General features: G+C 38.8%; 1 protein-coding gene across 1 annotated transcript in view; it reads right to left on the bottom strand.

Moving 5' to 3' along the window:
* Positions 1-873: 873 nt before the first annotated feature.
* Positions 874-18,743, bottom strand: part of aldh1a2 (aldehyde dehydrogenase 1 family, member A2) — a 30,094-nt gene continuing 12,224 nt past the window's right edge. Inside the window, exons 5-13 of the mRNA XM_061743591.1 lie at positions 18,240-18,301; positions 17,431-17,559; positions 14,468-14,581; positions 7,607-7,709; positions 6,826-7,010; positions 6,542-6,706; positions 3,364-3,521; positions 2,573-2,647; positions 874-2,338 (exon numbers count right to left, since the gene is read on the bottom strand). Of these exons, the coding sequence (XP_061599575.1) occupies positions 2,266-2,338; positions 2,573-2,647; positions 3,364-3,521; positions 6,542-6,706; positions 6,826-7,010; positions 7,607-7,709; positions 14,468-14,581; positions 17,431-17,559; positions 18,240-18,301 (1,064 nt within the window). The 3' untranslated portion in view covers positions 874-2,265. The remainder of the gene's footprint in view (positions 2,339-2,572; positions 2,648-3,363; positions 3,522-6,541; positions 6,707-6,825; positions 7,011-7,606; positions 7,710-14,467; positions 14,582-17,430; positions 17,560-18,239; positions 18,302-18,743) is intronic.

The following is an 18,743-nucleotide window of genomic DNA, read 5'->3' as shown; positions in this document are numbered from 1 at the left end:
TTCTAACTGTGACGGATCAAATGTCTTCTGTGATTAAAAGATATAAAACTTCTAAACCCGAGGTAGTCATGAATCTACCTGTCCAGTAGGTGGCGCTGACAGAATACTAAACAACAAAGAGGAACACTGGAAAAATACCGGAACCCCTTTGTTTCAATGATACATTATGTGATACATTAAGATGTGTTTAAAAATAATTAATTGAGGTTCTTAAAAGAACATACTGTCCAGTGTTATTAAAAAAAAAACCTTTAATCTTTGACTATGTAAATAATTCTCAAAGTATTTGAATAAGATTTGTCAGATTTTTCCATTTCATAAGTTTCACATTTAATGAATAGTTCCTTTAGGACTATACCTTGTGACAGCATACATCATATTGCCTCTATTCATTCACTATTAAAACTTAAAACATGAGAACAACTGAGAATTTTAGTGTCAGACTCTATAAGTGTGTATCTTTCTTGTAAATACTTTTTTTTTAGGCAACTGTAGTGCCTCCACGTTTACGCTAATTTCCTCCGTACTACCTTTTGAAGTCAGTCTAACAAACAGTATTTGAAACACGTGCAAGACCAGATCTTCTTTTTTTAAACATTTATTTCAAAAGATATACAAGTTAGAGTCAGAAATTTTAGTTACTCAATCAAAAAACTGTTGTTTCAAACATTTCTGTTTTCAAAACTAAACTGATCTGTTGGCAGAACAAATAGAGAAATGTTTTGAGAGTTTATGAATTGTATTTTATATTATAATACACACATATATATATATATATATATATATATATATATATATATATATATATATATATATATATATATATATATATATATATATATATATATATATATATATATATATATGTGTATGTGTATGTAGAGCATGTGACCAGTTGAGTACACAAGACTAGGCCTGGTGTTGTGAAAAAAATATACCAGTGTACTTTAGTGTTGATGTAACTTCTTAGAACGAGCCAGTGGTTTATTCATAATTTAATTATTTTTCTTTCCGTCTTCAGCCAAACAGGCCTAAAACAAATGTTTGGAGATGTGGGATTGTAGGAGTGGAAAGGTCACCCCCAAAGCCAGATGGAGGGCTGGAGTGGGACGACCCCCAACTGAGAGAGCGACTGTACAGAAGCAGTCGTCTGTTGCAGCAGGAGAGTGAACGCAGGTTCTGCTGTTGGCAAAACACATATGGTACATTATGTCAGTGGTGACAAGTATTTTGTGGAGAACTTTGAACTAAATCAGATTAAATTTTAACTTGTATGACATGACCAATGTATTTAGCATACAGTTCAACAAATGATGTCTAGATGATGGATATATCTGCTATGTTGACTGGTGCTAGAGCTATACTGGGAAAGGGACGTTTGTAAATCTGTGATAGCAGACAGCTGGGCCGTTGATACTGAACTCTGATAATGAAGTGAACACTCAAACATTATCAAGGGAACAAAAATGTTTTACTGAAAAAAAAAAACTACAGTCATTTTATATTTTTATAGCATATGATTGTATAAACATAAACATTAACATAGATGGACATCAATGAAAATCAGTTACATAAAGTTTAAAATACATCTACTCCTCTTTTAGCAGGTGAGAGTAAAAAGCTTTAAGAGTTTAAATCTTTCACGTTCATGGCGGTCAGAGGTTTACATACAGTGTTAGGTCATATAAGCTAAAATATAAACACAGACAATAAGAAATCAATTTTAATTCTGAATTAACATTTTATCCATTCATGTCTGAGGGCGACAACATCAGTGGTCTTGAATGAAACAATGACACATGAGGTTTTGACAATCATACCGCACAATACAAAGAAGAACTGGCTCCAAAAACATGTTAGGTCGCTAGAAAAGGGCTTATTGCAAGTGCGGCGACTGAGTCTCTGAGCGTCCAGCATCTGGGGAGAAGATCGTGTGATGAATGGTAACGGGTGTTGATATTCGGGGGCAGCCTGACTCATCGTCTCTGAGTGCTTTCGTGTATTTAGTGGAGGAGGTATACAGAGTGGGTGCTTGTTCAGTGGTTGTCAGTTGAGACCTGGAGATAGCTGGACAGGAAAAGGCTGACTGCTGGGCCGAGTTGACGGGGGGTGTGGGGCGGGGGCTGCAGGCAGCGAAGGAGAACAGCCTGTAGTTACCATGAAGATAGCTAGTTTTGATGGTTGCTGTGGTTTGCCGAGGTGGACGGTCTGACAGGAGGCAGGGATGAGGAAGACACTGCCTTCTCTCAGAAAAGCGTAGCTGCCTTAAGAGTTCTTGGCGACCATCTTCATGGTGATGGTCTTAATTTCTGTGTACTCCTTCAGGCCGCTTTCTCCCCTGAAACACAAAATAAGAACAATGCTCATTTTGTTGAAAACTGTCATGTTGACAGGAGCGATTAGATATGCTTTACACACTGCTGGAGATTCTTAGAGCAAAAAATATAGCAATATCCTCTCAGATAATGATTGATGCAACGTTAAGCAACTTTGGAAAGTAAACACAAAACACAAAGTGATATTGCGGTTAATTTGTGTATACTTAATGGGCAGACGGCCAAGTGCTACTCACAATTCACGTCCATTGCCAGACATTTTGTATCCTCCAAATGGACACTGCGTGCTCAGAGCGTTGAAGCAGTTTATCCTGGGAAATACACAACACATTGATCACTCTCATGCCGTTGACTCTTGTGGTTTGCCGTAACTTAAGCCGCATTTAGGAAGATGTAAAAATGTGCTGCCATAATTGCAGCTATTTTTGTAACCCTCTGAACTTGATCATATAATTCTGTTGCTGTTTAGCAAGCACAGCTGAACGCTGTCGGGCTATTTGTAAATTAATTAAATTACAGCTGCATGGGAAAGACTACTAAGATGAACCAGAAACAAAAGCAGTGGACGTCAAAGAGAAGAAACATTACTAACAAAGTGCCCAGCAGTAACTTTATGTTCTGTGTATGCAGTGGATGGAGGTGGGATGATGACTGATGTCATCAAAGATGAAAAACATAGGGGAAAGTAAATGTTTGGTCAGAGACAGACATCTCGGCCCTTACTAAGAATCATTTGTATATAATTAACAGCACATTAAACAAAACATCATACTGATTTCAAGTATCCATTCATCCATTTCATTCCAAAAAAATGTATCACATCAGGTGCTCATTTACGTTTACAGTTTAATGTTTGAGGTTGTGCCCTGCACTGGCTCAATACTTCTGATGTTTCAACATCTCCAATGTCTTGGTTATGGGAACCAATGGGGTATGCATAATAATAGCTAAGTGGCAGTTTTAGGATGACTAAAATGCTTGACACATATGGCTGACTGTAGTGAAGGAAGCAGCAGCCGGATCTCACCAGACGGTGCCGGCCTGCATGGCTGTGGAAATGGTCATGGCTTTGTTGATGTTGTTGGTGAATACAGCAGCAACCAAACCATAGTCTGTGTTGTTGGCTCTTTCTATCACTTCTTCAATTGTTTTGAACTTCATGATCTGCTGGACTGGTCCAAAAATCTGCAAGCACATGAGAAAGAAAAACACTGATGTCTAAAATTAGAGTTTCTGGACATTTTTAACTTTTAAGAGGTAAAAAAAAACAACCTATGCTTGATTGTGAAATGGAGTTTAAATGTAAGGGAATCAAAATGGCATGAATTGAAGCAGTTGAGTGAGAAAGTGTATGATTTTTTGCAATATACAAATCTGTATAACTCAATTACGGATGTGTTACAAACTGAGGCCATGAATCCTCCTCCACACTGGTAGTTCAGTATTTTTTATGCACTTTCTGTACACTTAAAACATTAAAATTACTTTCAGTTGTCTTTAATTCATTTAAATTTTATTTACACAGCTGTCTCAAGGCACTTTCCGGAGACCCAGCACAAAGAGACCCAAAATAGCTATTTATTTTGGCATAGGTTGATTGCCCCAAGTGTTAATAAATTAAAACATATTGTATTCAATTCCAATTCAAAACTGTTTTCAACAAATGAAAAAATATAATCACAATAAGTTTTATAATTAATACTGTATAAATGTAAAGACAGACTCAGATTTTCTTCATGACACCATATCAGTTGACTGAAACAAATACATTTTGAGAAATCCACATATATTCTTTTATTTCTCTTTTGACTTCCACTCTTTTATTTATTCCTTTTTCATAATGTTTTTGCTTTTGACACTCTTATCATCCACTATATATACTTAAATACTTCACTGTAGCGCTTAGTACTTTTTATATTTATTATGCACTGAGTTTTTTGTAATTCTGCAATACAAATTAAATTAACTGAACTAAATAAAAAGTTAAAATTGAATCCACACTGCAATTATACATTTATTGCGCTGATACATCAATGATAATGAGTCACTATCATTATATAGTTTGTGCTTGTGACAGTTTTTACTTTACATAATTACTGCTGTTGCTTCTTTTTTGTTTATTTTTTGTTTTCCCTTGTCTGCATATATATCAGTGGTTTATACCAAGTTTGCAAAAACCTGAAGCAACATACTGTAATTATGCAATTTGATCTTGCAACAGGGTTTTTTTTTTGTTGTTGTGGTTTGTTTTGTGCATGAGTGTGTGTGTCCTTCACCAGGCGTCTAGACAGCCATATTTATTGACCCCCTGAAACAAAAATCAAACCTGATTCTGTCAAAGAGGAATACGATCACCAATAGTGGGATATAAAAGAGCAGGAAAGGAAAGACAAGACAGTGATGGGTGCACCTTGGTGACGGTGTGGTGTGTTGTAGTGTATGTGAGTGAGTGTATAATAGGTTGTGTGAGGATGATATATATCGATTACATGAAAGTAACATATACATACTATCTCTGTATAGAAATATATGTACATGTTTCTTTAAATACTTTCATATATGTAAATATAACAATATGAAATCATATTCACGCAGTCAACTATACAGTAAATGATACATACACAATGTGTATACTGTATACATATTAATTATTGGTTAGAAGTTCTCAATGAAACAAATGTGTAAACACTTATTTGAGCGTACACACGTCATAAGTTTATCATCTATTAAGATATTATATGTTGCGTGCTGTGTACTTTATAATGATTCAAGGTTAACACACTAGTATAAAGTATAGATAACTATGTTTATACATAAATACGAAATATATACACACACATATAGATATACAAATACATACCTGAATAAACATATACATATATGCATATATTTACACATATATATACTGTACATACACACACGCGCGCATATATATATATATATATATATATATATATATATATATATATATATATATATATATATATATATATATATATATATAGCCCTTGACCACCCCGGTGTATGTGTGTGTGTGTATGTGTTTATATGTGTGGAGAACTGGGCCTGGAGGGGGTGTCTGTAGCTGCAGGGCCGCCCATGAGGCCCAGGCCGGGCCCCAGAGTCAAGGGCTGCAACACGGCCGCCCCAGTCCCTGGTCGCCCAACCCAATCCAACGGCACCTCTATCTACGGCGACAGCACCACAAACCAGCAGCCCACCCCACGCAGTTCGGCAGCAGCACCACTCCCCCTGCCCATCCACCGCCAATCAGCCACATGGCAACCCCAGAAAGCCCCCCCCCCTACGGAGGATTGCTCCTGCACCAAATCCATCAGCTTCAGTCTTGCCCAAGCCCTGGAGGGTGCAGGTCCCCTGGAAGTCCCAACAATCAGGGACTGACCAAACCCAGACGGGCACACAGCCACGGAGCAGGTACACAGTACGAACCCAAGGGAAGCCGCCGGGCAGAGCCGTGCAGGACCACAGGGGGTAGGGACACCCAAGAGATACGCCCCAGCACCACCCCCCATGCCATGAGAAATTGGGATGTGAAGCATCCCAATTTAAGGAAGGGGAAAATATAGCACCATGATAACAATAATGATAATAACAGCCCTTACATTCTAAATTGTTTTCCCCAAGCTAAAATTATTCCATTGGAGCTGCTATCCAGTGTTATTGTAGAGAAGTGCACGTGACAGTAAGACATGGGTTGTTGGGAGAGTATCTGTGATGTTAAGCCAGAAAGTTTTGACTGGTGTGCAGTTCCATATAGCATGCAAGTAGGTGTCTGTAAAAGTTTGTGTGCACTGTATACACATTTTAAACATTTTTCCCCAGTTAAGTGCACTCTGTGAATTACTTTGTATAGTACAACTTGTAAGTTTGCATTGGTTGTAGACATTAATATATTTTTACAGGGCCAGAAGTCAGCATTAGAGGTAAACTCTAGATTCTGTTCCCATATCGATGATGAAATGGATATTTTTTACATTATTCATAGAAATTAATTTGTAAATTTTAGATAACATTTTACAGTGAATAGAAATTTGAATTCATTCTGAAATCAATAGAGGAAGATTGAGATTGGGCGTTTTGCTGTTTATCTTTGTCTGAACAAAGGGTTTGATCTAAAAGTATGAATCAGGTATGAACACTTTAACTGTGCTGGAATTACAAATTCCTGCTCTTGGAAGTCATACCTCCTCTCTGGCGATGCGCATGTCATCCCTCACATTAGAGAAAACCGTGGGCTCAATGAAGAACCCTTTCAAGCCTGCAGCTTTGCCTCCACACTCCAGCTTTGCTCCCTGACTGATGCCACTCTGGATGTACTCCAACACACGGTTCTGCTGCTCCCGGCTGATCTGTGGAGTTGGCGGACGGATAAGAAGGAAGACATTAATGAGCAGACAATGATATTAAGATAAAAGTGGTAACACAAAGACAAGCTCTGCTTGAGCACAGGCGGATGTGTTCATCTCACCTGTGGGCCTTGCTCAGTTGTGGGGTCAAAAGGACTGCCGACTATCCTCCTTTTGGCCCGCTCCACGCTCCTCCGCACAAACTCATCGTATATGGGCTCCTCCACGTAGATGCGAGAGCCTGCAGTGCAGCACTGGCCCGCATTAAAAAATACACCCTGGTGCGCCTGCTCCACTGCTAGATCCACTGGGGACAACAAAGGAGAGTTTAGTATTTAGATTTGAGCTAATCATTCATTAGAAACCTGCTTGTCAAATTCTAAGCAAAAATGGTTCATTTGGTATATTTCAAGCAAAGTAATTCAGGACTTAATGCCGACTTAATCCACGTAAGCGCAAAAACATTCATCTGATTAGAAAAAGCTCTGTGTGGTTTTATTGAAGCTTTCCTCTGCAAATCTGATACCCAACACCTGAGAGACAGGATCCTGCTGTTGCACACAAAGGGTTAACGCACCCCTGTGATTTATGGGTCTCGGCTGAAGCACCCGACTGAGTCAGGGTCCATTCTCCTGATTTACAGGCCTCAGTGAGCACCTCTCACTGCTGTTGAAAGCATCTGAAAGCACCCCCCACCCTCAATTTGGTGAGCCACTTAGAGTTTATAAGAAATGCATCCATCCAGAGCTTTTCAAAGCACAAGTAAACTTTTGAGGATTTTAAGGATTTCAGTCTAATCGTGCCTTTAAATCACAGATGAAAGGCCTTACGAATAAGTAACTGCAACAATATAGGGAGGGTGACAGCCAAACAAAGTAACTAAAAAATGACTTGTTAACTTACAATCTGCATCTGCAAATATGATGTTGGGATTTTTTCCTCCCAACTCCAGTGTTATTCTCTTCAGGTTACTCTTCCCCGCCGCCTCCTGGATCAGCTTGCCTACCTAGCAGAGGAAAAAAAAGAAATCAGAGGTTTACTCAGGCCTGATACGGGCCTTCAGCCAAATCATTAAATCAGCTGGAGCCATAAAATATCTTAAAGAGGTTGCTTAGCTCCAAACAAGGAATGCATTGGCAGGCCAGCTGAAACACGAGCTCTGTATACACACTGAATGCATATCCATTACATGTTTTTGGAAACTGTAACAGGAAAACAAAATGTTTCAGCCTGGAACAGCATCTGATATGTAGTGGAAGGCAGGAAGAGGCGACCACAAGGTGTGTGGGTGGTGTCCTGTGACACGACCGACTGTGAGACTTTATGTCTGCTATGAAACAAGTCCTGTGTGCTGATATGGAAAATGACAAGGGATTTGCCTGTGGCTTGTCCTTATCTTCTTATTATCCCTATTTCCCCTTCACTCCTTATCAAGATTGATTATATTATATAACCAAAATGAAGAACAATAAATAATACATTTAAGAGCAGCATTACTGATAAGATTTGGGAAACTTTTCTGTTGCTCAAGAGAATCACATGTGTAATTCAATACGAAGCACTAGGTTTTACTTTTACAGATTTAAATTGAGAAATATTCATTTATTTATCACTCTATGAAGGGAAAATTGACTTTATACTAAATGTTCGGCAACTCAAACATGATTAAAGTACCCAAAAAAGGTTTGAACAACTTGAATACATGTATGGCAAACAAAAGGGATTGAAGAGAATTAAAACTATAGGCCCAGAGTTTGTATAATGGTTAGTTGTGGTGTATGGTAGGCTTAATCAGTGTTTGCAGATAGGCAAAAATTGCAGAACAACTAGCATTGTTCTTTAAGGAAATAGATTGTCATATTTGAATAAATTTGCTACCGTGCAAAGATACCAAACCAGATTTGTGGCTGCAGCCAGCAGTGTAGCGTTAAGTGATTTGAGCTAAAGATAATAAAATCCAACACGCAGAAGCTTTAAAGGTCACTAATTAGCTTTTACATCTCATTTCTTTAATTCACACAAAAGCCAAAACTTAAAATTGATAACTGAGGTTTTTTACTTTTTGATTTTTAATTCATTTATTGTTTGAACGCCACTACAGAATTTACATGCTGAATCTGGAGGTGGTTTTAGATTCTCAGCACTGAACAGTAAAACTACACGGTTCTACTCACCATCACCAGACTGACGCTTCAAGACTGGTTTAAAAAATACGTCAATTAAAACTAAAGTGCTATCTATGCTTTGTCCCTTCATCCATCATTTATACCCGCTTAATCCTGTCCAGGGTCACAGGTACCTGCTGGAGTCTATCACAGCTGTTGTCGGGAAAAGGCAGGCGTAAACCCTGGATAGCTGGGCCGCTTTGTCTATGCTACAAGATTATATATAAAAGAAGCTTTGGAGAAGCCTTCAGGGGAGGTATTTCCAGCATGTGCCATCAGAAAGAAACCTCGGGACAGACCCACTGGAGGGATTAAATATACCTCTGTGATGGTTTGGGTACTCGTCAGTGTCTCCTTGACAGGGTTAGAGGAGATCTCTGTTCATGCTGCTGCCCCATGGATGGATGGATGGATGGATGGATGGATGGATGGATGGATGGATGGATGGATGGATGGATGGATGGATGGATGGATGGATGGATGGATGGATGGATGGATGGATGGATGGACTAAGTAACAGCACTTCTCAGCGGGGCAGCGTATCCCTTTACCCTGAGTTACCCTGAGGTGCGTTTGTTACCTCAGAGTAACAAACATCTGTTTGCTTCCAGTTTTTCTGCCAAAGTCAGCTGAGTGCTCATCTTAGATTTTATACGGCCCTTTTGGTCAAGTTTTTCATCTCACTTTTAACAAGGAGTAAAGATTTAGATTTTCCTTAGATACGGATCTATATACAGTATGCAAAAGAAACTATTTCAACCTCCTCCTGAAAGTTACAAGATCATCATGTTACAGAATAACTGTGCACTGCATTAGCAGATTAAACCAATATTTCCCCGAACCAGTGCATTAACTGGACAGATAAGAAGCCTGTGAAAATCCCTAAATCTCCCTCACAATCCTACGCCCTGAACAAGTATTCATCTTCCTGTTACTCATACCGTCTGTTTTATTTTCAAAGAGAACTGACAAGATAAAGTGGAAAAATACCATCTGAGTGCCCAACCAAAATCCCCCACCTCCAACACGGAAAAGATTAATCTCCTTTCAATATCTTAGAGTCTGAACTGATACAGTGACCAGGAAAGGATTTAGAAAAGCGAATGAAATGCTGTGCTGGCTGGCACTGACGCTGTATTAAAAACAATGCAATGCTTGGCTTGGCTTCATTGTTTCTGAAGTGTTTTATCTCTCTTTGATCGTAAAACACGAAGTGGCTGACTAAGGAGGATGTTCGCATGCCTTTGTTCGGGGGAATAGGAGACACGCTGGGCTGCTAAACTCCTCTTTGTGGAGTCATAGACGCACATGAGTCAGTGAGAGGATGAGTTTTGGATCTAAAATCCACCTGTAACTATTCCTCCAGCTTCCTCTCTGAGAGGAGATGCTGTGCTCACTTGTGTCCCCCACCATTCCTACTACAGAGCAGTGACTCACTGTCTGGGGATCGGCAGTCTCCGTCAGAACTGGCTCATTCGTTCAGTAATTGACTCCAGACAACATGAAACAACAGGAAAACTCGTATAAAAAAGAGAAATGAGGTCACTCACAAAAGAAACATTCAATTAGGATGATAAAACTAAGAGTGTGTGTGTGTGTGTGTGTGTTAGATGGTACCATTACAGTAAGTCTGGTGGCACATGCACACACACACACACACACACACACACACACACACACACACACACACACACACACACACACACACACACACACACACACACACACACACACACACACACACATACACACACACACACACACGCTCTCTCTCGCTCTCTCTCTCTCTTCTCGTGTATTTGTCCTGAGTAACACAGAACAAAAATATCTACGTTCCACTGTCCATTCACAAAGATGTGGTTTTAAAGATACTCATGCCAGGGTTAATGTTCAGTTTAAGCCGTTTAAACAACTTTGAATGCTAATTAGGTCAACATATTTGTCATGTTGTACTCTGCATGGACCAACAGGAGTCACTAACAGTCCTCAATTAAGTTTAGATTTTTTAAATATTTTGTAACGATGTGACTTTATAGAGGCTAGATTAATGATGAGAACACAATAGATAGCTTTTCAAAATGAGCCACTTATGTCAGCGGTGGTGCGACTTCAGTGGCATTTCAGTAACATTAAAAGTGAAACATGGTAGGCAAACTCTAATATATGCAGCACCCAGTATGTGTTTGGGATATTTGTCCAGATATCCAAAACATAATAGTCATAATCTATGGTTAAAAATATCTTGTAGTTAGGGCTCGCCTCATTGATGGCATGTCCATACTCATTTTGTATGTTTTTATTACTTTAGTCTCCCATAGACGATGGCAGATGGCAGATGGCCGCCCTCCCAGAATCTGATCCAGCCGGAGTTTTTTTTTTTAACTCTGCTTACCAGGTTTGTTCCTCTCCACTGTCGCCTCATGCTTGCACCAAAGAGGAGATTAGATCAAATCTATTGGGTTCCAAATCAAGTTTTTATTTTCATCATTATTGATTGGCATCACATGCATTTTGAGTTTTTAAGTCAATTAGAGTTAATTTGACTATGTGTAAATTACGATGAATTGACTATGATGACTATAATTAGAATATCCATCCATCCATCCATTGTCCACCGCATTATCCGAGTAATTAGAATAATTTAACTTAAATACTTTATACTTTATACTTTAAACATAAAGTATTTAAGTTAAATTATAATTAGAATAATTTAACTTAAATACTTTATGTTTAAAGTGACTTGAGATGGGTTTGTAGTGAATGAAATTAAATTGAATAAAACTTTAAGATAGCAGGGTGTCTATAGGCTGTTGTTTTCTGTTTGGTAGGTTTTCACGTCAGATGATGTTAAAATGGCTCAATGTGTGCATTTTAATTTTGTTACTCTCTAACCATCTATTTTTGTCAGACATTCAGACTTTGTCATTTATATGAATTCTAACATTAACCAAAGCTGTTAATTCCAAAGCTTAACCATTTGGTAAAAAAGGAAATAATCACAAGGGTGAAAAAGTTGAAAAGTGGAATAATGGAAAAAATGGTTATGAAGAAGAATACATGACTACCAGTTTGTTGTAAGTAGGACGGATGATTAACTTGTTCTGTCTCCTGCCTGAAGCTCCAGGAATGAGCTCCTTCTACTTAATCATCAAGCATTTGCAGCTATGGAGCGTAGAACAGCAAATAAGATGTTCATGGGAAAATCAGTATCCCACGTGTGGCCCAACAAACATGAGTGGGACATGGAAAATGAACATCATGATTTATGAACATGGATGAAGAAGCACTATTTTAACGTGTTGATTAATGAAAAGCAGGATTGAAATGTAGGAGCTGTTTGAAACTTTATCGTTTTGTGCTGTGGACCAACCTGGTTATTTTCCAGCAAGGCATCAAGTTGCTGAACTCGTTGTCATGTAATTTTTTGCCATTTTTTTTTACAGAATTTAGAATTGAATCAACATTATTCAGATCACATCATCATAGAAATGGAGATTTCAAAAAAGAATCACACATGGCTTTTTTTTTTTAAGTAAAAAATAAGTGTCCAGTTTACTGTTTCTCTGATGAGATGAGTTCCAGTCAAAGGACTTTGCACATAATGTAAAGTTATTTTCCTGAGTGGGATAATACAGCCCTCTCTCCCTATCTGAGTTCAGAAGTCAAGCCATGTAGCAATCTTTTACACAAAGCAAACATTTAAATAATTAAATAGCTTAACTGAGCGTGAGTTTTAATAATCAGCAAACATATATCATTGTACAATACTACATTTGATGTAACTTGGAAATGTGATTTTAAAATGTACTCTGCACATTCTGGGCCAAAAGTAGGGAATAACAAATTGCGGCCTCTAGGTTTGCTTGGTTTCTTTTCCCCCAAAGCAAACCTCATAAAAAGATGGGAACTTCACTGATAAGGAGAAACAGAAACCATGCAAAGGAGTAAACTGTGTTTTTATCGGATGACAAATTACAATAACAGGACTTTTTTTGCATTTATTGTGTAAGCTGCCATCAAAGGATTGCCAAAAATGTGTAAGTTTGGTTTAAGAAACCCTCCCAGTTACAGAAAAAAGAAATCCAACTTTATGTGATCATTTCTCAGATGTTTTTTCTAGACTGAACTTTGAAGGTCCATCAAATGTGGTGAAAGTTTCCAAAAGATAGATAAAACGCATTGGCAGTTATGGCAGCGAGTGCCAGCTCCACAGCATCCCTCCCTTTTTAAAAATGTTTTAAGAGCCATTATGATCTATCAGAGCATCTAGTAGGTGTGTTTTTTTTTGTTTTAATTCTCCATTAATGAAATTTTGAAAGTGGTTTATTGCCAGGGTTTAATAAAAACCTGACCCTGAATGTTTCAAAGAAAAATACTTTCCTTTGGTTTCACTGAGTTTATCGGATGATTTTAAACTCTGCATTTGAATATTATGGATATTTCATCAATAAGCACAAATATAACTTTTAACAATGGAGACGTTAATGTATTACATCCATGCAATATATGTCCAGAGAACTTATCGTTACTGTAAGCATTGCTGCAGCCCTACAGAAAACCTGGCGGATCCCCCATATAGTCAGCCAAAACAGTTTTTGGAAACATCAACGGTAGACCCACAGACAGAGTTACAATGCTGCGCTATCTCACTGGCATAGCTTAAAACGTGCTTCCTTTGCATCCATCAGTAATAAAAATGAAATAAAAGCTTCACGTTGAGGTTTTTAACACCAATCTGTCACTGCACTGCTGACTTTTGGCTTCATTGTTGTGTCTGTTTGGCTCCTGAGAGCAATCTGTTATGTCTATACGTCTATACCTGTGGAGACTTATCAGATCTTGCTCACAGAGCACACACACACACACACACACACCCACACACACATACACGTATACATTATCTCACTAAAACACTGTCAGAGACATTAAGAGAAACCGCACACAAACCTGGCAGATTTACTAAAGGTATTCATACACGCAAACCAAATCATAATATAAATTCAGTTTTGCTGTAAATGGTTGGAGCAGAGCAGGTTTGTGGTGGAAATGACAGATGTTAATAAATGATCTGCATAGATGAGGTTTGCTGTCACTTTGCTGTTCTCTTCAGCCTCAGGAATGCATTCAGACCACATCTAACATGGCGCGTTCTACAGCTTCACATGAACTGCCTCCCTGGTCTGCAGAGTAACAGAGGTTTATCTGGTGTGGATACTTGTGGGAAGTTTAATGAAAAGCTCTGCTGATAACATTAATGAGGTACATTAATGTCACATAGACAGCTGAGGAAAAACAGAGGGCTGGCAGCATCTCCAGAGAGACATGTTTGTATACTCTTGACAGCACAAATATGTGCTTTTGTGTTAGATAAAATCAAAGCCCTTTCATGAGTAGTAATGACAGGGTATGCAGGGTATGCTTATGTAAGATCCCATTTGTTTGTCATTTAGACTTTAGTGCAGGCACAAAACATCCCCTAATTACTCAGCCTGCTCTTATGCTCTGCACATGTTGGTCACTGTGTCACTTGTCCGAAGTGACAAAAAGCGAGCGGTAAGCAGCTGCTGATCCCAACCACTTCAAAAGAGAAAAAAAGTACCTCAGTTGATCCTGTGAAAGCCACTTTGTCGATGCCCATGTGCGAAGCAATTGCAGCTCCTGCTGTTGGCCCATATCCTGGCAAAATATTGATGACTCCCGGTGGAAACCCAGCCTGTCAAAACAATATGAGAGGAAACAAGCGTTAGCAAGGATGATAGCGGAGCCAAGGAAAACCACAGGCAGTGTGGGGGAATCCGGACCTAACCCAACTTCCCTACAAGCAGAGAGCAGAGACAACATCAGAAAGAAGATGGCCACAGACAGGGGAAACATGGAGGAGGTGGACACTTAGACTTGAACAATGTTAGGTGGCTTCACCTGATCAGCATGTGATGCACATGTTTATTTTCATAATATACACAGCTTCACTCGCCAACGCACAGCTAACACATGCTGGCAGATTCAAATTGGCCTTATATTTGAAAATATTTGACTGAAGTGTTTGTTTTACATCATTTAATGACCATCTTTTTGTTCTCTATGTCAGCACTCTTTTTGCGATGTCAGCAGTCATATTTCTTGACAATAATTTATGCCAATGCAAGGACAGTTATAATGGTTTTAAAGCATTCACACACTCCTGGCAGAGACAGAAGAACAGGGTATTATTCACACATCATTTTATTTGGGGAGGCTTATGTTAAATATCAATTTGTATGAGCAAAAGAAGAAATTCATGTAATCCAGGGACTAACTTTTCAGGCAAGTATAATTGCTTTTTTTGACTGTTAAAGTCAGATTGTAATTTAATATTGGTGGGATTCCCACTGCAGGGGATATGCATCGAAGGACTTTCCAGACTTTAGGCACAGAGAGCTTATTTTATTTCATTGGATTAGTAGAATACACATTGTCAATGAGTTAGGAGAATCATCTGTGCTCGGGTAGCTGACGAAGAAGGTCCAAAAAGCTGAAAACAATGTTTTTTCAACGCTAACTTCCCGGTTCTTTTTTTCACCAGAGAGACTGGTCTTATGTACGTAATGCAAAACATAAGTATTCCTTCGCTGTTACAAGCTTTGCTATCTTTGGAAACTTTGAGGTAACATCTGTCTTTGTGAGTGGTGTGCTACTGTATGGAGTAAGTTCTGGGCTGTGTTACATGAGAAGTAAACTTCGTGACCTGCCACCTTCTAATTTTGCTCTCTCTGTGTTCTTAGCTGTGTAGTTGATGGTTGTGATGGATTGTTTCTAAGTTGTGCAGCCATCTGTTCATTTTTGGGTTGTGTTATGGCTGCAATTTCCAGCAACGGCACACTGTGGAGGCAGATTGGTGCCAATTGCAACACCAACTTGAAAGAGGAGGAATTAAAGGTCTCCATCACAGTTTTGCATCAGAATAAGCAATTGAATTGCGATTAGAAGAAGCTAATTCTCGCTTTGGGGAAATTCTGCAATAGTGTTTTCATGGCAAGGATTTTCAGAAATCTCCCTTTTATATAAATCAGTTCTTATGCAAACAGAACAATGTTTAAGTGAAATGAGAACCATTTCATTGATGGTCACTTGGCTGCCTTTGTAATTTACCGTTTTTTTAAAATGATCTACTTCATGTCTATTTCACAATAACCAGGACAACTACATTAAATGGTAGTTCACTCCTCAGGATAAGAAGGAGACCTGAGCTCAGTGCAGGGCCCTCCCGGGGTTGGTAGAGGGAGAGCAACGCCGAGGACTGTCACTTAGGTAGGAGCACTGGGTGATAAAATGGGGAAAAAAATCGGGATAATTTTTTTTTTCTTTTTAATAGTTAACTGCTACCACCCTGAGTGTCATTCTTGTGTTTGAATTCTGGTTTGACCCAAATTTTTTTTAAATAAAATTTTTTTTTTAAAAAGAAACGAACAGGAGCAGGGGAAATCTGCTATCTGCATGGGCTAATCCATTCCTTTGCCAATGTTCTTTTTTTTTATTTTTTTTATTTCTGCTCTGGAGAAATCATAACACAAAGAGACATATGTGGTCAATTCAGAACCAAATGTATTAATGTACGAATAGAAACGCAGAATCTGAGTATCAAAATCCAAAATCTGAGAACCAAAACCCAGAATCTGTAACCAAGATATAAAAACCTACTCAAGAGTGCAACCATCTTCCTAGATTATACTTCTCTCTTCATCAGCTCTTAAAACAATCTCTCTTTTCTCAGATGCAGTTTGAAAAGTAAAAGTATAATCCAGATAGATATTTTTCCTTTTTGGTTACAGATTGAGTATTTTTTTCTCCAATTTTGAATTGTGATACTCAGATCCTGGATTTTTATTCGCAATACATATGGCCTTGAATTGATGCTGTACAGACACCTCTCTCAGCTCAAATTTTTAAATTAATAACTCTTGTTTTGGGCCCAGTTATGCATCATTTCCTGTGTATGTTCTGTTAACAAAATACAGTTTGAAAACTAGTAAGGTGATTGAGTTGCTGTCAAACCAAATGAAAATGAACTCTGAAGCATAGTTTACTGTTTGTTTCTTCATCGAACCCATGACATATATCATGTTTAAAATGCTTTTTGTTGTGCCTTAAGCCAGGGTCTAACACATTACCTTTCTCAAAATATGCTGCCACCATTTGGCCTGGTCTGGTTTGCTTACATAGTGGGCGTCTAAAGGTCAACAATCGAAATTTGCTTGATTTCAAACTGCATTGGGAAAGTAGCAAAACTCTCATGCAATTTAGATAATTTGGCTCATTAATTTTAGGTCTGTTTTGTCCAAAGTCCACTTACGGGTCAAAAACAGGATTACAGGCTGAAAAGATGCACCAGATAGACAAGTGACACTTTGTTAAACATCTGTTTTTCGTCACTTTGCATCTACTCTAACACAGAGCTGTTCAAACGATTGGTGTGCCAAATTCACAGGGAACATTGTGTTCTTTGCAAAATAATCCCTGCAAATGATCTGACTTGTTTAGTGGAGTACCAACTTTTGGGTTCTGAGCAGTGATTCTGACGCCTACCTCTTTGATGAGAGCTCCCATGTAAAGGCAGGTGAGCGGTGTCTGTTCAGCAGGTTTCAGGACGACAGTGTTTCCACATGCGAGGGCTGGGCCCAGCTTCCATGCTGTCATCATCAGAGGGAAGTTCCACTGCAAACGACATACACACACACAGACACACGCACGCACACACACAAGCAGGGATATCAAGCCACTGACACACTGGGTGGCCACAAGTCAAGTTCAATAACTCATCACTCTTTAAGTCGCTTACTCTCATTTTTGCTCTGTCTAAACATAGTCAAGTGAGAAAATGTTCTCGGCACTTGTACAGTGTTTTCTCTTCCCACAGCATTCTGGGAAAGCCGGGAAATTGCAACACATGTGCAATAGACCAGTATCACTGTACGACATGCAGGCCTGTGTTATTTCTGCTTTACACAGGAGCCCATGGGGCTCAACGCACAACCACAGACTTTCTGCACTCTTGCACAATCAACAGTGTCTCTTTCTCCTTGATCTTTTCCTCCTTTCTCATCATTCTCCTTCCCTCAAACCCACTATGTTAAATCCCTGCGCTCACTCTTATCCTTCTCACTTCTCATTCCTCATTACTTAGTCTCACTGGTACAGTCATTTTTTAGGGCTTACCAGCAGGATTTACCCAAATAAACAATGACTGTGAGGGAATTACTGGAAAACGCACAATGTTATCAAATAAACAGGACAGTTTCTCTTTCAAACTTTGCCAATTCACTCAGTTCTTTTTCTTTTCACTGCATTTTAATGTCCATTTTGTGCATGTCACTCGTAAAAAGGCTTATACTCACAGGGATAATTTGTCCACAGACTCCAATGGGCTCATATCGGGTAAATGTCAGATACTCTCCATCTGTGTAGGAACACACAAGGCGAGCAGACACACACACACACACACACACACACGCACAGAAAGAGAAAACTGGGTTACATATATCCAACTTTATGATGAAAAGCTAAATAAATAACTCAACTAAATAAAAAATGTCACCACCTGACACCTTGCTGCTGTTGACTCAACATGTTAATTCGTAAATGAATCCACACGCAACATTCGTGCTTCCTTAACCCTGGTTGGAGAACGCGTTTTTAAGCCTTCAACAGCACGAGCATGTGTGTAACTGTTTTAGGTCACAGAGATGGGTGTTATGCTGGAAAGGTTTGTTCATTCCTCTTGAATTACTTGAGTAAAAGGAGGTCATTACTGAGGGTGTGCCATGCTTGCTCACTCTCCACAAAAACAATTCACATTGAGAAATGTGTGTATGAATTTGTTACAACAGTGGTCAGCTGAT

This window comes from Cololabis saira, chromosome 2, assembly GCF_033807715.1.
Source record: "Cololabis saira isolate AMF1-May2022 chromosome 2, fColSai1.1, whole genome shotgun sequence".
Classification (NCBI taxonomy): domain Eukaryota; kingdom Metazoa; phylum Chordata; class Actinopteri; order Beloniformes; family Belonidae; genus Cololabis; species Cololabis saira.
Note: the sequence above shows the minus strand (reverse complement) of the source record. Positions and strands in the feature narration are given on the sequence as shown.